Genomic DNA, 16,611 nt, shown 5'->3' on the forward strand with positions numbered 1-16,611 from the left:
AAATGTACATTTTTGGCGTTTGAAAAATTTAAAATGCTATTCATCCTCAGTTAAAGGGTTCACTTTTTTTGCATTTCAGCTCTAAAAATTAACTACCATATTCTATACAAGTTTCCATAGTCTTGTTATGAGTTAGTAAGAGAAAAAATAAATAGCTAATGTTCTCACTTGGTTATGGCATTCACAAATGTCAGTAAAGAAAAGGATTGTATTTCAGGAATCCATTTGCAGAATTCATGGATAATTAATTTAATTTTTAATTTCATGTTGCAACCAACAAGGATGCAGTTCATCAATTGATAATTTTAAATTCATTAACAGTAAAACTAAAATCCATGCTTACATATGAAACCCCCATACAACAAATTGCTTCCCAAGCCTGTATTTTTATAGTTGCTGAATTTTAAGAATCATCAAGGTCTGTATCTTATCACTGTGACACTGTATCTCATCACTGTGACACTGTGAGAATTTTGTCCCCATTTTAATGTCATTTTTCCTACCAAGTCAATGGGTCCTTGAGGATCTTGTCTGAATAGAGCCCTTATTGATACAGCAGGATATTTGGGTTGAGCTAAGTGCATTCACTGTCATTCTCAACAGTATTAAGTAGAAGCCAACTTTAAACAAGCAATTAGGGAGCTTATAGCAGCCTTAATACTTTTCACAGGGTCTCTTTCAAACCTTTATCTTGATTACTATCTTTACCTTATGGGATAGGGAATCAAATGTTCCCCAGAAAAGTTTTTCAGTTAAATGTAATTCTTCTTCAGCTGCAATTCCATAATTTCCCCATCCTGAAGGCAAACAGTAGTATTTCCAGCATTGCTCATAGTGATTTGTTAGAAGCTGTAAATAACAGAAAAAACATAACATTTTCTTCTATAGAAAAGAAAAACAAAATAGGAAACTCACTCCACTGGTATAGCTTCGATTTTTGTTGATTCTTTTCCTTTGTTTGCGAACCACATTGGGTAAGGACTGGCTTATTTGATCTTTGGGGAGGGGGGGATATGCTCATACTTTAAATTGAGAATAATACAAATACACTGAGGGAGCCGCAGCCCGGTGCCAGGCCACGGCCTGGTGATTGGGGACCACCGTTTTAAACAATTAACTAAATAAGTTATTATAAAGTTTTATTTTAAAATTAGGGGCTAAGTCTGATTTAAAAGCAGGCCAGGGATGGTGGGAGACTCCCCCCACCATGCCAGTTCTCTCCATGGAAGGTTGGGAACTGGTGGTGGCACCCCCCTGCCAGTTGTTACCATGCTGGGCTTGAAGCCAGAGGCAGCCTCCCCCCCTCAGCAGCTCTGTCAATGTGTGCCTGCTAGGGCAGCACGCAGCACTTCTTGCTCCATGTGGAGGCAGAAAGCCTGTGCAAAAGTACGGGCTTGCGGTGCTCCTTAACCCTCACGAAGGTGGGGAGGCTGACCAGGAGGGTAAGCAGCCCTGTGGAGTGGCTCGTTGACCAGCACAGAGGCAGGGAAGAAGAAGAAGAAGAAGAAGAAGAAGAAGAAGAAGAAGAAGAAGAAGAAGAAGAAGAAGAAGAAGAAGAAGAAGAGTTCTTATATGCCGCTTTTCTCTACCCGAAGGAGGCTCAAAGCGGCTTAGAGTCACCTTCCCTTTCCTCTCCCCACAACAGACACCCTGTGAGGTGGGTGAGGCTGAGAGAGCCCTGATATCACTGCTCTGTCAGAACAGTTTTATCAGTGCCACGGCGAGCCCAAGGTCACCCATCTGGCTGCATGTGGGTGAGTGCAGAATTGAACCCGGCATGCCAGATTAGAAGTCCACACTCCTAACCACTACACCAAACTGGAGGCTGGCCAGAAGGGTGGGTGGCTGTGGTGCAGGCCAGTGGCACTCTGAGCCCCATGTGGTGGCAGGGAGGCTAGCCAGAAGGCGGCTAGCCACAGCAGAGGCCACCAGACTCATTGCCCCCACAGTGGTGGGGAAGAGTCTCTGTTTGGCCCTTAGTAGGGGAGGGCCAAGTTATGGCCAATCAGAGGCCCACTGGTGCTTCCTGATGTCATGTCAATAACTCTGAGTGGCCCTCAAGGAGAGGGGCCTCCCCTGAAGGGCCAGCTTATTGTCAGGATCTATGGTCATGATTTTATTCTGAGGATCTCTGGCCCAAAGAAAGTGAAATTGGCCTTGATAAGAATGAGGGCCATTTAGGCCTTGGCCCTGGCTTGGTAGAATGCTCTGCCAGGAGCGATCAGGGTCTGATGGGACCTTAATTTACCAGCAGGGCCTGGAAGAGAGAGCTATTCCACTCAGCATATGATTGGGGCCCTGACAGACTTCCAAGAATCTCTGGCCTCACTGACATTAATTGAAAGTGGATAGTTTTAAGAATTGGAACCCCTCCCAATCAAAAGTGGCATTAGTTAGGGGCTATATAAGCAGAAAGGTTTTATTGTATTTATATTGATTTTAAAGACTTTACTGTTTATTAATTGTTGTTACCCACCCTGAGCATAGGAAGATTGGGTAATAAAAATAAAGATTATTATTATTTAGGCCCTAGTTTAAACAATCGTTTCAATCCTAGGATGTCTATTATTCCTTTTCAACAGAAAATTCTGTTATATTTTTATCTATAATTTGATGATGGTAATATGTATACCAAATTATGTATTCACTTAATTTCTTCAGCTATTGAGGTGTCATTTAGTCTTGAACTAAAAAGAAAATGTGGTCCCTGGAGAATATCGCTTACAACCTAGGGTTCAGTGGTAGAGTATCTGCTGGAATTCAAAGCCCCATGTTCAGTGTCTAGCATCTCCAGTTAAAAGATGTGGCAGAGCTGCTGCCAGTCTGAGTAGACATTATTGACTTTGATAGACCAAGGGTCTGGTTCAGTATAAGGCAGTTTCATGTGAACCTTAAAAAGAAGAAAAAAGCCCTCATATTACTGATATATATATATTGTCATTAGAATGAATGCAAATATTTACCTTAAGTGGCATTTTACAGTATTCATTAAGTAAGGGTACATCAAAAACTAGCCGTCGCAATAGTTGCTGTAACATAGAAGGACGTAAGTGACTGTAATTTAAAAAAAAAATTCAATTAGTGTTCTGCATATATTTTGATGAAGCTGCAAGGCAATTACGGAAATGATTGGAATGCAAGCCACTCAGTGCAACTAAAACAGATTATCTCAAAGGAAAACAGAAGAGTGCTTACAATCTATTCAGTCATGAAGAATTGGAAGCATTCAGTGAAAAAGTAACTGTTTCAAGAAAGCTGGGACATATGAAACATTTTAGTTTGCCTGTCTTCACCATGGTAAAGGAAACTAAGCTTCTTCCACTCTTTTCTGATTCATCCAGAGGAAGGAAGAAACTGGTTTGTACTGGGTTACATAGGAGAGCCAGTATATCCTCTATTTTAATCACATCAATCATATCACTTCAGATTACAAACATGACCTGTCCATTGCATTTTGCATAATTGTGCATTTTGTCCCCTAGGTCAACAATAGACAATGCCTTTTCAGGAAAGTATAAAAAGATATTTGGGGCTAGGGATAGTGTTGCCAGACACACACTCCCATGGGAACTTGACCCCCCAGGCACTGATCAGCTGCTTAGCAAGGAGGTTTACCTGGAGAAAGTCCCAGGCCTTGTTGCTGGCATTGCACAAGAAGTGACATCATCCCAGCAATGGCCAGACAACACTCTGGTATTTCAGCAAAACTTCCTAGTTGAAGCCAGTTTTATGATGGAATCTTTGTCCAAATACCAGTGTTGCCTGGATGGTGTTATTGTGATTATTACACTTCCTGTGCAACACTGCCAATGAGACTGCAGCTTTCACTTTCTTCAGGTAGGTCCCCCTCCCCCCAATCTCCCGCTGTTTGGTAACCCTAGCTAGGAACAGTTTGGGGCTTTGGAAAATGATTTTTTTTTAAGTTTCAGAAACAGATGTGTTACTCAAATAAAAGAACAGAAATAAGATTGCTCAGACTATAGTGCTTAGATCTTCAGGAAGGTAAGCCTATAAACTCCTACAAAGTAAACAATAAAGCAGAATACGTGTATTATACTTACTGGCAGATAGCAAGCAAGCATTCTTCAATAGTGTCTCTTTGTGCTTTTGTAAGGGAGCGTCCTTTGGAGAGTCGATATATTGTATGAAGTGTAGAATCAATCAGAGAGGCATAATGTTCAGTTCCCGAAAACAGAGCAGCACACCTTGTGAGCAATGGAAACACAGCTGTGCAAATATATCTATTTAGAGCAAGAGCTGTCTCTGTGGTGCTCAAAGAAACCTGCATAAAAGATGTAAGCAACTATTAAATATATTTGTATGTTATGAGGTAAGCATGTTGTAAAAAGATTTTCTATATTTTAATCCTTTTCTTTAAAAAATTGAATAGTGCTAGTGATTCCCTTAAATCAGTGGTCCCCAACCCCCAGTCCGGGGACTGGTCTTGGTCCGTGGATCAGTCAGTACCGGGCCGCGGCTCCTCCTCAACCTCCTCCCCAGCTGCTGCCTCGGGGGCTGCCCTGCCACTGGCTCACCTTTGGTTCTCTCCAGTGGCCGCCATGGCTGGGGCTCCCCCTTGGCGTGGCACTGTGCAGCTGCTGCTGGCAGCGCCCCCCAGCGGGCGGTGGGGGGAAAACAAGTGGAGCAGGGGCTCAGGCAGCGGCGACATCTCTTGGAAAAAGATTACCCCCCCCCCCCCCCGGGCCTCAGTAAAATTGTCAAGCGTTGACTGGTCCCCGGTGATAAAAAGGTTGGGAACCACTGCCTTAAATTGTTAATATACTTTAAATCTCAGTTATTTGCTTCTCTGGGACTAAAAAAATAAGTTTTTGTTTTTATTTGCACAAGACCTAATAATAGCCAGAAAAGTGTTTGTGTGTGTGTGTGGGAATCCTTTCTGATGCATGCACACTTAAACCCTTGCAGTTATAGCTCAGATGAGTCAAGGCCATAATTTAGCGTTCTGTACATTAGTATCTTGAGGCTATTCTAAATTAATTTTCTAGACCATGAATTTTGTTGAAGTAACAATTAAACCTGTCCTTACTTTAAATAGAATTTCATATAGAGATTATTCTTCCTACAGCAAGTTAAGACACTTGTTACCTTGTAAATTTTGTACATACCTTTGCTGCACTTTCCCTCTAATACTGTATTCTCCCTCTAAGGAACATTCTGATCTGAAGTGTGTTATTCACTGTTCCTGGCATTAGCCAATGAAGGTGTATAACATAAACACTACACTGCAGAAGACTCAGTGCTTCCAGCCGATGGATGGCTCCCAGCAGGACTAGGGACAGGGACAAGGAATGCAGTGCTGTCTGTATGACAGTGTGGTGCCCTTTCTAGTAAAAAACTGGACGTGACATCACATCACTTTAGGAATCACTGGAAACTCTATGGTAAAACTGTAGAGTTTTTGCCAGTTCCTATAACAACGTGATATTGCTTTCAGGCTTTCTCTGGAAGTTACATCATGCTACTTTTAAAATTAATTTTCTCCCACTAGCTGGTGGAGCACTGATAGAAAATGAGGGTTGGCGGCAGGAGGGGGGTACTATAGAAGGAGTTCTATTTATCTCATCCTTTCCAGCTCAAAGAAGGAACCAACTAAATGATCTCCAGTGTGAGAGTTAATCAGGGAGCAATCATACTTACTGTCTCAGCCTACTTTATACCAGCAGAAGCTTTAACCTGACTCATAAGCTGAATACAAGGTATCTACACACAAATCTGGAAGAATGCTGGACAGGGAGATTATATCATGATGGACAATACTATCCTTACCCTTCCAAATCAAGCTTTCTTTGAAGCCTCACTAAAAAAAATAACAGGTCAGTATGCTCAACAAAAGTCATATTATTAATGGCAGTTACTTTCCCATTTAGCATACAAGAGTAAGATATTAAAGTCTGTAGATGGGATCTGAAGCTGACGGAGAGTTATTTTCTGATTCAGTGTTTCTTAGTCACTATGCTACACTGATTACCTCAGATCTTTTATTTGACCAAACTCTAATGCTTAAGGTGAGTTACCCAGAACACTGTTCTCAACTGCATAAAATATGCCATTTTGTCCCGAGTTTCCATTTGTATCAACTGAAGTTTGCAGATCACCTTGAATACCGATGTAGAATAATATAGTAAATAACACTCACTGTATCCAGTGAAGCACATGCTCTCAAGTCTGGTAAAAATCCAACCTCCAGGAGATGAAGAAGGAAGCTTTGGTCCTTTATACCATAGACACGATCCAGAAATAGCACCATGGGTCCCTTATGGTCAGGGCAGAAACTTGCAGACATGTCAGGCTCAGTAACTGTTCCGTCTGAAAAGGAATCCATTTACCCTAACTCAAGATGTATCTTATTTTTCCATATAATGAAATGTGTACCATACTGATAGACGATAGGCAATTGGTTCAGAGCCCTGGAGTACAGGCGGGACTTTGGGGGATGATTGCCACAAGAGTTCTAAGGGCTATCCTCTTCTGGCAGTTGCTGGGATAACATCTTCTGGTCCACTGCATTTTTCCACACGAGGGGCAGCATATGCATAGAGAAGATACCACCTGCCATATTAGTTGGGGGACTGGATAAGGAGGGGGGAATAAGGAGAGGGTTAATGGGGTTAACCCTCATGAGGAATGGCGCTGAAAGGTTGATGAGGTTACAATAAAGCAGAAAAGCCTTTAGAGAAATTAAAAGAAAGCCAGATGAAACATAGGCCCAGCTACGTTGTCACCTAGGCAGAGGTGTTGGATACTTTCTTGTTTGTACTCATTTTTTGTCTTTATTACTTGGTAATTTCATTCACCTAACACACACATTGTATTAATAAACTATTTATTATACTAATGCTATTGTATTAGGATCCAGATTTTCAGGAGAAAATTCAGTAGTCTGTAACATTTGCTATGGGTCCCCTACCTGAATAATATGAATTTATTAGAGGAGCACTCAAAATTTGAAAAAATAGCCTGTTAACCCACGTGGCTTATCTTTAGATTACAAGGTGTTCAAAAGTATCAGGTACCTCAAAGACTGTGACTATATTAATTGCTCTAGTGTTGCTTATAAATCAAGTAGAGTTGCCAATCTCCTGTGGGGGTGGGGTATCTTCTGTTGCCAGCTCCCATTTCCCACTGCCATAAAGTGGAAGAAAAATAAAATTAAAAATGGCCATTAGGATATGGCATAATGTCATTTCCAAGAAAATCTGGAAGTGAAGTCAAGCCTTTCTACAAATTGCTAAAAACTCATATAGTATCTAGTGATTCCTGCGTCATTTCTGGATTTCCCCTGGAAGTGATGGCATGCCTTTGCTCAGAGCAACCTCACCCCTATATTCCTCTCTAGTCCCTAACCGGATGTCAGGCGTGATACCTATAAAATCAGGTTGTTATCATCTTTGGACTATGTCCCAGAAATTATGGGAAAAGGCTAGCACTTCTGGTCTGTGTATCTGTCTGTCTCTGTATCTCTGTGTCTATCTATTTACTTCCTTTTTTATTATATTTTTTACCCGCCGCTCCCTGCATGCTGACTCATGGCGTGTTGCAACATTAAAAACCCCACAATAAAATATAAACAATCCCTACATTAAACGCCATTCCTCCATCAATGACAGCGCTAACACCCCCCCTCCCCCAAATCTGTTTTGAATCTTCTCCCCAACCGGTGACTCAGGGTGTTAAGATGTCATAGGGGAAAGGTCTAATGTCCCAGCCAATATCAGAAGGTGCCCCTAATCTTATCTGTCACCCAGCCTCAACCACATGCCTGAAGGAAGAGCTCCATCTTGTAGGTCCTGCAGAACTGTACAAGCTCCATCAGGGGACTTAGCTCTTTCGGGAGCTCATTCCATCAGGATGGAGCCAGGATCAAAAATGCCCTGGCTCTGGTTGAGACCAGGTGCGCTTCTCTTGTTGGGGACCACCAGCAGAATAATACCCACTGAGTACAAGGCCCTGCAAGGGGCATAAGGTGATAAGCAGTCCCTCAGATATGTGGAAAACATTAAAAGTTAACAGCTAACTTATAAATATTCTGTCTCATTTTCACCAATCTATTGTTCTACTTATTTGTATTACTTTCTATCTCAGGGTTAACTCCCAGATCAGCTTTTTAACTAAAACTAAACCAAGACTGCTTCAAGCATTCTTAGGTTGGTATCAGCTGTGTTGGCTGAACATCCATCCACATACAATTTTGCTTCACTGACCCTGATACTGCAATTTATACTGCACACAGGCAAGAAGTCAGAGCTGACGTTTTCATTGCTATGGTTACTTAAGATAAAATTACACATTATAGAGTCCCATTCTTTTAAAAAAGTCAGCTAAGTGAAAAACTGAACAAAAGGAAATTAGCTAAAGAGAGGTTGTTTAGCTCTTTCCACCTGGTTGGTTTTCAGCTCATCATCAACTTTCCTAACTTGATTTTTCAAGCACTGCAGAAAAATCATGGAGTAAAATCCTTTCCTTCTACTCAGTTAAGTCCCCATACTTTTGTGCTTGCAAGTGAGAACTGCAGTTCAAGATCAAGAGATCAATAATAAACCTTTATTGGCATAAAACAATAAGAGGCAAATACAGCCAAGCAGGGTAAAAATATAATAAGGTAAACTAGCAGCAGTAACTGAAAGGTTGGGGGTTATTTGGAGCTTTAAGATACTCTATGTTTTTATGTTACTCTGGGGCTACCTCTCCCAGTATGTTCCCCAAAGAACATTGTGCTCAGCAAATATTAACTGTTGGGTAGCCCCTGACCCCAGAGAGATTCACCTGACCTTGACAAGAGCCAGGGCCCGTTTGGCCTTGGCCCCTGCCTGGTAGAATGAGCTCCTGGTGGAAACACAGGCTCTGATGGAATAGCCAATATTTCGCAGGGATTATAAAATAGTGCTCTTGTATTAGGCATATGTTTGAGGCTGAGGAGATTTAGATCATCATTACACTGGGCCTCCCTCTGTTGTCGCTTCTCTTAGATCACTTTTCCTGCCCATCGCAGGCCTCACTCCCACTTGTACTCTACCACTGGCAGGTGAATTTCCTCCGTGCCAGGCTGAATTCTGGAGAGTTTTGGTGGGGAGAGGATCACTTGGGCATGAAATTGGGTTCACTGTGAGTTCCTGCTTTGTGCAGGTGGTTGGACTAGATGACCCCGGACGTTCCTTCCAACTCTATGATTCTATGATCAAAATAGGTGGGGAAAGGAAAGAAATTGCCAGTAGGATGATGGCAACTGAATAAAACAGCAGTACAGCAGAAAGCGGAACATTTTTAGTATGATAAATTTAAATAACTTGTATTTTTGTATTTATTGAATACTTGTTTTAAATGTGAACTGCTCCAAGCCTGCTACATTTGAAATGGTTTGGATCAGTGTGTTATGGTGCAATTCTAATTTGATTTATATCCTTCTAAATCCACTGATGTCAATGGGCTTAGAAGTGTGTGATTCTGTTTAAATCTACACTTTAAATAACAGCAAGGTTGGTGTTAGATGAACCTTAAGTAAGAGGTCAGTCCAGAAGCCAGGCATTACCACAGAAAACGTCTGCAGCCAGAGCACAACTCTGCAGCCAGGGCAAAGAAACCAGAACACAAGGAGATATTCATTTGGCAGGAAGATTAGCTGTAACTACTTTAAAATCTCAAAAACATACCTCTATCAGAAATACAGGTGAGATTTAGTGATGATATTTAAAATGCCTTCATGCTGGCAAATTGATACAATTACCTTTGTTTCCTGTCGGCAGTTTTAGTGGTATGCTTATTATTCCAACTAAATCTTCTGTTGGCACCAGGGAGCGCAGGATTGACCGGATTCTAATGGCTTCACCCTTTCCAGTTTGTATGAGCTGTGGAAACAGGTTTGTATTTTTTAGAAAATAAATAATCAGTAGAGGTGAAAGCAGTCAGAATAGTCTTTGTCTGTATTTCTGGGTGTCCCCCCCCCCAATTGCAAATCACTTCAAATTTATGCCCTCTTCTTTTAGCTATAGCAACTCAATGGTGAGATATGTTAGAGTCATACATCTGAAGTTCACATGACTTCCCCATTTAGGGGGAATGGTGCATGAATCCTTACATAGCACATTGTGCTATGTAACTCACTCTATGCAAGCCTGCCCTTAGCCTTGACCCGAAAACTACAGCTGGTCCAAAATGCAGCGGCCAGGATCCTCACAGCGACACCATGGAGATCCCACATCCAGCCCATACTACATCAATTACAATGGTTGCCAGTTGAATTCCAGATCAGGTTAAAGGATCTGGTAATTACCTTCAAGGCTATACGTGGTCAGGGCCCAGTGTATCTGAGGGACTGCCTCCCTGCCTATGCCCCCAAAAGAGCTTTACGCTCCGCCACCACCAAGCGGCTACTGGTCCCTGGCCCAAAAGAAGTTAACCTGGCCTTGACCAGGGCCAGAGCATTCTCTGTCCTGGCCCCCACCTGGTGGAATGAGCTCCCAGAGGAGATCAGGGCCCTAATGGGACTAAAACAGTTCCGCAGGGCCTGCAAAAGGGAGCTCTTCCACCAGGCATTTGGCTGAGGCCAGGCCAACCAACCAACATCTGCAGGGCTCCTGCCCCTCCCTTCTCCCCAGAAACCCACTAAGACTCCTGGACCTGTTCGAGTTACCACTGTTCATGTTATAATGTTATACTGTTATGTTATACTGTTACCCGGTTATACCAGTTAATAATATGAATGTTATTATAGGTATGGTTTCATGTATAGTTTCAGTTATATGTAAACCGCTCTGAGCCTTCGGGGAGGGCGGTATAAAAATAAGTATAAATAAAATAAATTACATAACAAGTAGGGAACAAGAAGCATCCTTGGTTACCTTTTGGTTCTAATACCCAAAGAAATATTGATTGATCACTAAAGAAAAAAGAGAAGCTGCCATAGCAGAGATTTGTTGAAAAACAAAAATCATATTTTTGCCAGTGTTTATATTTACTGCACAAAAACTACTTCATCAAAAGTATGCACATATAGCAGATATCCACAGTTTCATTTTACATGCATATTCAAAAATCCAAATGATTGTATCCTGATTTATGTTAGAACAAGGGTGGGCAGGTTACATTGGATGAGCGATAGGGTTGTGAGTGTCCTGCATAGTGCAGTGGGTAGGACTAGATGACCCAGGAGGTCCCTTCCAACTCTATGATTATAAAATGATCTATAATATAAGGATGACAGGGTCAGTTTTGATCCTGCCCCTTCAGCTAAATAGCTGTAAAGCAGCAGAGCAGCTGATTGCTGCAAATGCATGCAAACACTTTGCAAAAGCTGAACAGCCACCAAACTAGGTTGGTGAAAATGGAAGCTGTCATAGCTGAGATCCATTGATACAAAATCCCCATCCATGTCCCTGAGCTGGAAAATATTCTTAAAACAATAGTCAATGAAAAACATTTTAAATGGTTCTTTACAAAGTTTCAAGCCCTTTATCACAAATCACAGGAAAGTGTTGACATGACCAGTACAGTTCCACCTGGTGCTTAGCAGCTGGACACAACAGTAGACAGGATAAGATAAAGTAGAGGTAAGAAGTCCCCTCTTGTGGCGCAGAGTGGTAAGGCAGCTGTCTGAAAGCTCTGCCCATGAGGCTGGGAGTTCAATCCCAGCAGCCGGCTCAAGGTTGACTCAGCCTTCCATCCTTCTGAGGTCGGTAAAATGAGTACCCAGCTTGCTGCTGGGGGGTAAACGGTAATGACTGGGGAAGGCACTGGCAAGGCGACCCCGTATTGAGTCTGCCATGAAAACGCTAGAGGGCGTCACCCCAAGGGTCAGACATGACTCGGTGCTTGCACAGGGGATACCTTTACCTTAAGAAGTCCCCAAAGAATTCAGATTTCCCTGTAGAACTGAAATTAATCCTGCATTCATCTCATATTTCTGTACAAAGAAGAAAGCTGCTTACGTGCATTTCTGGTGCACAACGCCCCAGCAAGTCTATAAGAGCAGAGTAGAAAGACATAATTGCATTGCCCATGTGTACAATCTCTTCTTCTTCCGCATCTTCCTCAAGATTGCTGAAAAGTAATCAACCAGACACAAGTGGTTCTTGAAATCATTCAAAACATTCCAAAGTGATATGAAAATTAACAGCATAGCAAAATAAATTTCTAGGCTTCAGAAATGCAAGGATGAATGAGGCTGGTTAGGTTGCTACCTGTCACACTGTGCATTTCACAATAACCTACAAGTATGAATCCCATGGCAAGATCAAATTAAAGGCAGACTGTTGAACTAGAACTGACTCCTTTCTTTATACAGAGTTTTCACTAAAATGAGTAGACCCACCCCCTTGACCGTCCCTTCTGACATATGCTCTGTCTAGCCTAAAGACTAGAATGCACAAAAGCAAAAATGCACAATGAATAGTCTTCTGCAATCTAACTAACTGTGCATGTTAATGTGCTTCAAAAAACATTTTCTGATAGAAAAGAGACAGAGAAACATATAGGGAAGGTTATTTTTAGCATAGTTCTATATATGTATGTGTGTGCACATCTGTTCCCCACAGCAGTTCTTATCCCCTTCATGGTTTACAAAGAATATCTGGAGACAAGAAAAATGTTATCTGGAAGAATACAATGGGAGCAATTTGGAATGGAGAAGCAAAAGGTGGAGGAAAGGGTTAAACAACCCTGCTCAACTTGTGTTGTTATATATCAGATTATTTAAACTTGATTAGTGACTTTTTAGCAACAGATTTTAAGATCATAAACATTCTTTTGCATAAATTGCAAATCAGGTAGTTTAAATGCCTATACACAAAGAGTTTCAGTTTCTGCTTAGTAAATTCTTTTTTCAGTGGGCAAAAAATAAAGACATGTCAAGCTATCTTTGTTTTTACTGTCAACAAATACCAATTAGGCCTGATAATGTTATAAAGAAATTAGTTCGTCACTAATAATGTCCAATCTGTAACAAAGTCCACCACAACAGTATGTACTGCAGTTACCCAAAGATATTATATAAATTTGAATGCTGTTCTTCCCTGAAGACTCAGGGTGGCTCACAACATACCAAAAAATACATAATTTTAAATACATCCATATAAATACAATTAAAACATTTTAAAATCAGTCCACAATATCAAGCTAATAAAAGCTATCAAGTAACCACCTTTTCTCTAGTGGGAGAGGGGATACAAAGTGTATTCTTGATGTTATTTTTGGCTGCTGAGGTTTCAATAATGGTCAGAGTTGTTAAGTGATTTCAGCTGGGAGGTCAGATATTGTCAGAGACAGTCCTCCTAAGCCTCAACCATAGGCTTGGTGGAACCGCTCTGTTTTACAGGCTGTGTGGAATTGTCTAATGTCCTGCAGAGCTCTGATCTCACTTGGAAGAGTGTTCTACCAGGCCAGGCCCAGACCAGAACCAAAAAAACCCTGGCTCTGGTTGAGGCCATTTCATCTCTCTGGGGCTAGGGAATCTTGAGCAAATTCTGTGTGTTCAAGCTGAAGTCTCTTGGAAAAGCTTAATGGAGAACTGGAGAACCACTGCTTTAAGGGAAAGTGATTTCACAACCAGTTAATCCCAAAAAACAGTTTTCCTGATTTTGTGTATTTTGACTATTTCTAGATCAATTTTAGATCTCAGAATTACAGAAGCAAAAGGATTTTATTACAGTATCATGTTGTTGTTAGGTGCAAAGTCGTGTCCGACCCATCGCAACCCCATGGACAATGATCCTCCAGGCCTTCCTGACCGCTACCATTCCTTGAAATCTGTTTAAGTTTGCACCAACTGCTTCAGTGACTCCATCCAGCCACCTCATTCTCTGTCACCCCCTTCTTCTTTTGCCCTCAATCGCTCCCAGCATTAGGCTCTTCTCCAGGGAGTCCTTCCTTCTCATGAGGTGGCCAGTATCATATTGCATCATAATTGGCAGGGCACTGATGATAATCAGTAAATTAACCAGCATCTTCCAAAATGATGGAAGATGTTGCTTACATTCACTTACAGTTCCCTTTTAAAGCCCTGACAGGGAAGATCAAGAGCTGGGTTTTCAGAGATCTTGATTGCTCCTTGCATAGCAGCCAACAAACCATTTCCTCCTTCTCCTCTAAGGGCTGGGCCAAAACATTCTGGGCGTCTAATGAGAAGCTTGACAACAACACTGGCATTCTCTTCAACGCTTTCACCTAGAAGCCAAAAAAAGGAACAAAAATGAGCAATAAAATCCAGCAATACTTTGGACCTCACAATCAGGGATTCTTCCTGAGTTCCTTTCTCCTAGCTGGTCCCTTCCAAACCCCTAAAGTTTACTGAGGACCCTGAATAAACAATTAACTATACAGGTTGTGGGTGAGAGTGGGAATGGAGGTGGAGAAAGTAAGCAAAAGCAAATATTTCCCATATTCTGAAAGCACTAGTTTCAATATTCAAAAGGCAGATGGATGATAAGAACAATTCTAATCAGGTATATTCAGAATCCAACAAGTGTATTGAATGGTCCTTGATCTCGGGAAAATTTTCTTATGATTTCACTGTTTGCTTTCTTCCATATAGATTCTACAACCCCAGCAATCAGCTTCCCCAGAGACAAAAATTCAAAAAGGATGCTGTTGTTGTCAGTCATCCGGTCGTGTCTGACTCTTGGCGATCCCATGGCACAGCTGTCACCACGATCCCCAGCCTCACACCACCTCTCTCAGCCATGCAATGTTCTGGCCGGTGTCCATCTTGATCTCATCCAACCACTGCACCCTTTATTGACTTGGTTTCGTTTTCCCAATCCTAGCATAGTTGCTTTCTCCATTGAATTGGATCGCATGATATGGCCATAGTTATTGAGATGGAGTTTCATGATTTTGCCTGCCAGTGATATACCAGACTTTATGCACTGTAGTATTTCCTTGTCTGTGAGTTTTGCTGCTCATGGAACCTGCAAAAGCCTTCTTCAGTACCAGAGTTCAAATGAATTGATTCTTCTCTTGTATGGTTTTTTCCTCATCCAACTTCCACAGACATAAGTGGTTATTGGAAATATGATAGACCTAACATCTACATTTGGTAGTCAGTCCTTGCTTTTCCATGTTGGTTCAAGCTCATCATCATGGAGCTACCCAGAACAATTTGACTTTCAATTTGTGATCCAAGAAAAATGAATTCTTGAATGCATTTGATCTCTTCACCATCAATTGTTATTGTGATGCCTGTTTATTTCCAGTAGTCATTGTTTTTGTCTTTTTAGTGTTTAAGAAAAGGCCAAATTTCTTACTTATTTCATTGACCTTTGTAATCAGCTGTTCTAGGCCTTCCTTAGTTTCTGACAGAAGGGTGGTGTCATCAGCATACCAGAAATTATTTACTTTCCTTCCTCCAATCTTAATCCTAGTGTTTGATTCCTTGAGTTCAATCTCTCTCATAATGATCTCAGCATACAAGTTAAACAGGAAAGGGGAAAGAATACAACCTTGGCACACTCCTTTCTCCATTTTGAACAAGTCAGTGTCACCAAATGGTGTACATAGCATGGCTTCTTGGTTTGCGTACAGTAACTGCATTAGTTTGATGAAATGCACTGGCACCCAAATTTTGCAGGGCTTTCCACAATTTGTTGTGATCCAAACAATCAAAAGCTTTCTTACTGTGTTCAGTTTTGGGCACCACAGTTGATATTGTTTTCAGTTTTGGGCACCACAGAGGGATATAGCCAAGCTGGAGCGTATCCAGAGGAGCGCAACAAAGATGCTAGGGGTTTGGAGACCAAGATGTATGAGGAAAGGTTGGGGAAGTATTTAAAAGGATGCCACATAGAGGATCGAGCAGAGTTGTTCTCTCTTACCCCAGAGTGACAGACCAGAACCAATGGAATGATATTAATTCAAAAGAAATTCCGTCTAAATATCTGGAAGAAGTTCCTGGCAGTTAGAGCGGTTTCTCAGTGGAACAGGCTTCCTCAGGAGGTGATGAGTCTCCATCTTTGGAAATTTTTAAACAGAGGCTGGATAGCCATCTGATGGAGAGACTAATTCTGTGAAGGTTCAAGGGGTGGCAGGTTAGAGTGGATGAGCAATAGGGTTGTGAGTGTCCTGCATAGTTCAGGGGGTTGGACTAGATGACCCAGGAAGTCCCTTCCAACTCTATGATTCTATGATTCTATGATTCTTATCTTTAAACCACCCGTGGCGCCGCGGGCGCCACGGACTAAATAAATGGTTAAGCCGTCCTGAGTCGGGATGTGTCCGTGATGAGGAAGGGTCCGAATTGGACCCTTCCTCAGGACAGACAATTGGAGGGACCAATCGGCAGGCGCAAAGCCGATTGGTCCCTCTGATTCCCAGCCCCAGGAACTGCGAGCCGCGTTGCTCCCGGCCTGACGCGGCGAGAGGTGCGAAGCGTCAGGCCGCCGCCTGAGGGAGCCCCCGGCAGTCGCGCACAGCGCGGCTGCCGGGGGCTCCTTGCCCGGCGCCCTGACGTGGCGAGAGGGAGTCCCCGGCAGTCGCGCGGAGCGCGGCTGCCGGGGACTCCCTGCCCGGCGCCCTGATGCTCGCAGTTGCTCCCCTGACGCTCTGACGCTCGCAGTTGCGCTGGGCAGGGAGTCCCCGGCAGCCGCGCTACGTGTGGAAGTCTCC

General features: G+C 42.4%; 1 protein-coding gene across 1 annotated transcript in view; it reads right to left on the minus strand.

The window, feature by feature from the left end:
• RYR3 (ryanodine receptor 3) overlaps positions 1-16,611 on the minus strand; it is a 367,896-nt gene that overhangs the window by 148,305 nt on the left and 202,980 nt on the right. The window contains exons 44-50 of the mRNA XM_077322945.1: positions 13,995-14,175; positions 11,943-12,054; positions 9,743-9,863; positions 6,158-6,327; positions 4,062-4,282; positions 2,964-3,054; positions 709-849 (exon numbers count right to left, since the gene is read on the minus strand). Of these exons, the coding sequence (XP_077179060.1) occupies positions 709-849; positions 2,964-3,054; positions 4,062-4,282; positions 6,158-6,327; positions 9,743-9,863; positions 11,943-12,054; positions 13,995-14,175 (1,037 nt within the window). The remainder of the gene's footprint in view (positions 1-708; positions 850-2,963; positions 3,055-4,061; positions 4,283-6,157; positions 6,328-9,742; positions 9,864-11,942; positions 12,055-13,994; positions 14,176-16,611) is intronic.

The sequence above is a fragment of the Paroedura picta genome, chromosome 2 (genome assembly GCF_049243985.1).
Source record: "Paroedura picta isolate Pp20150507F chromosome 2, Ppicta_v3.0, whole genome shotgun sequence".
In the NCBI taxonomy this organism is placed as follows: Eukaryota; Metazoa; Chordata; class Lepidosauria; order Squamata; family Gekkonidae; genus Paroedura; species Paroedura picta.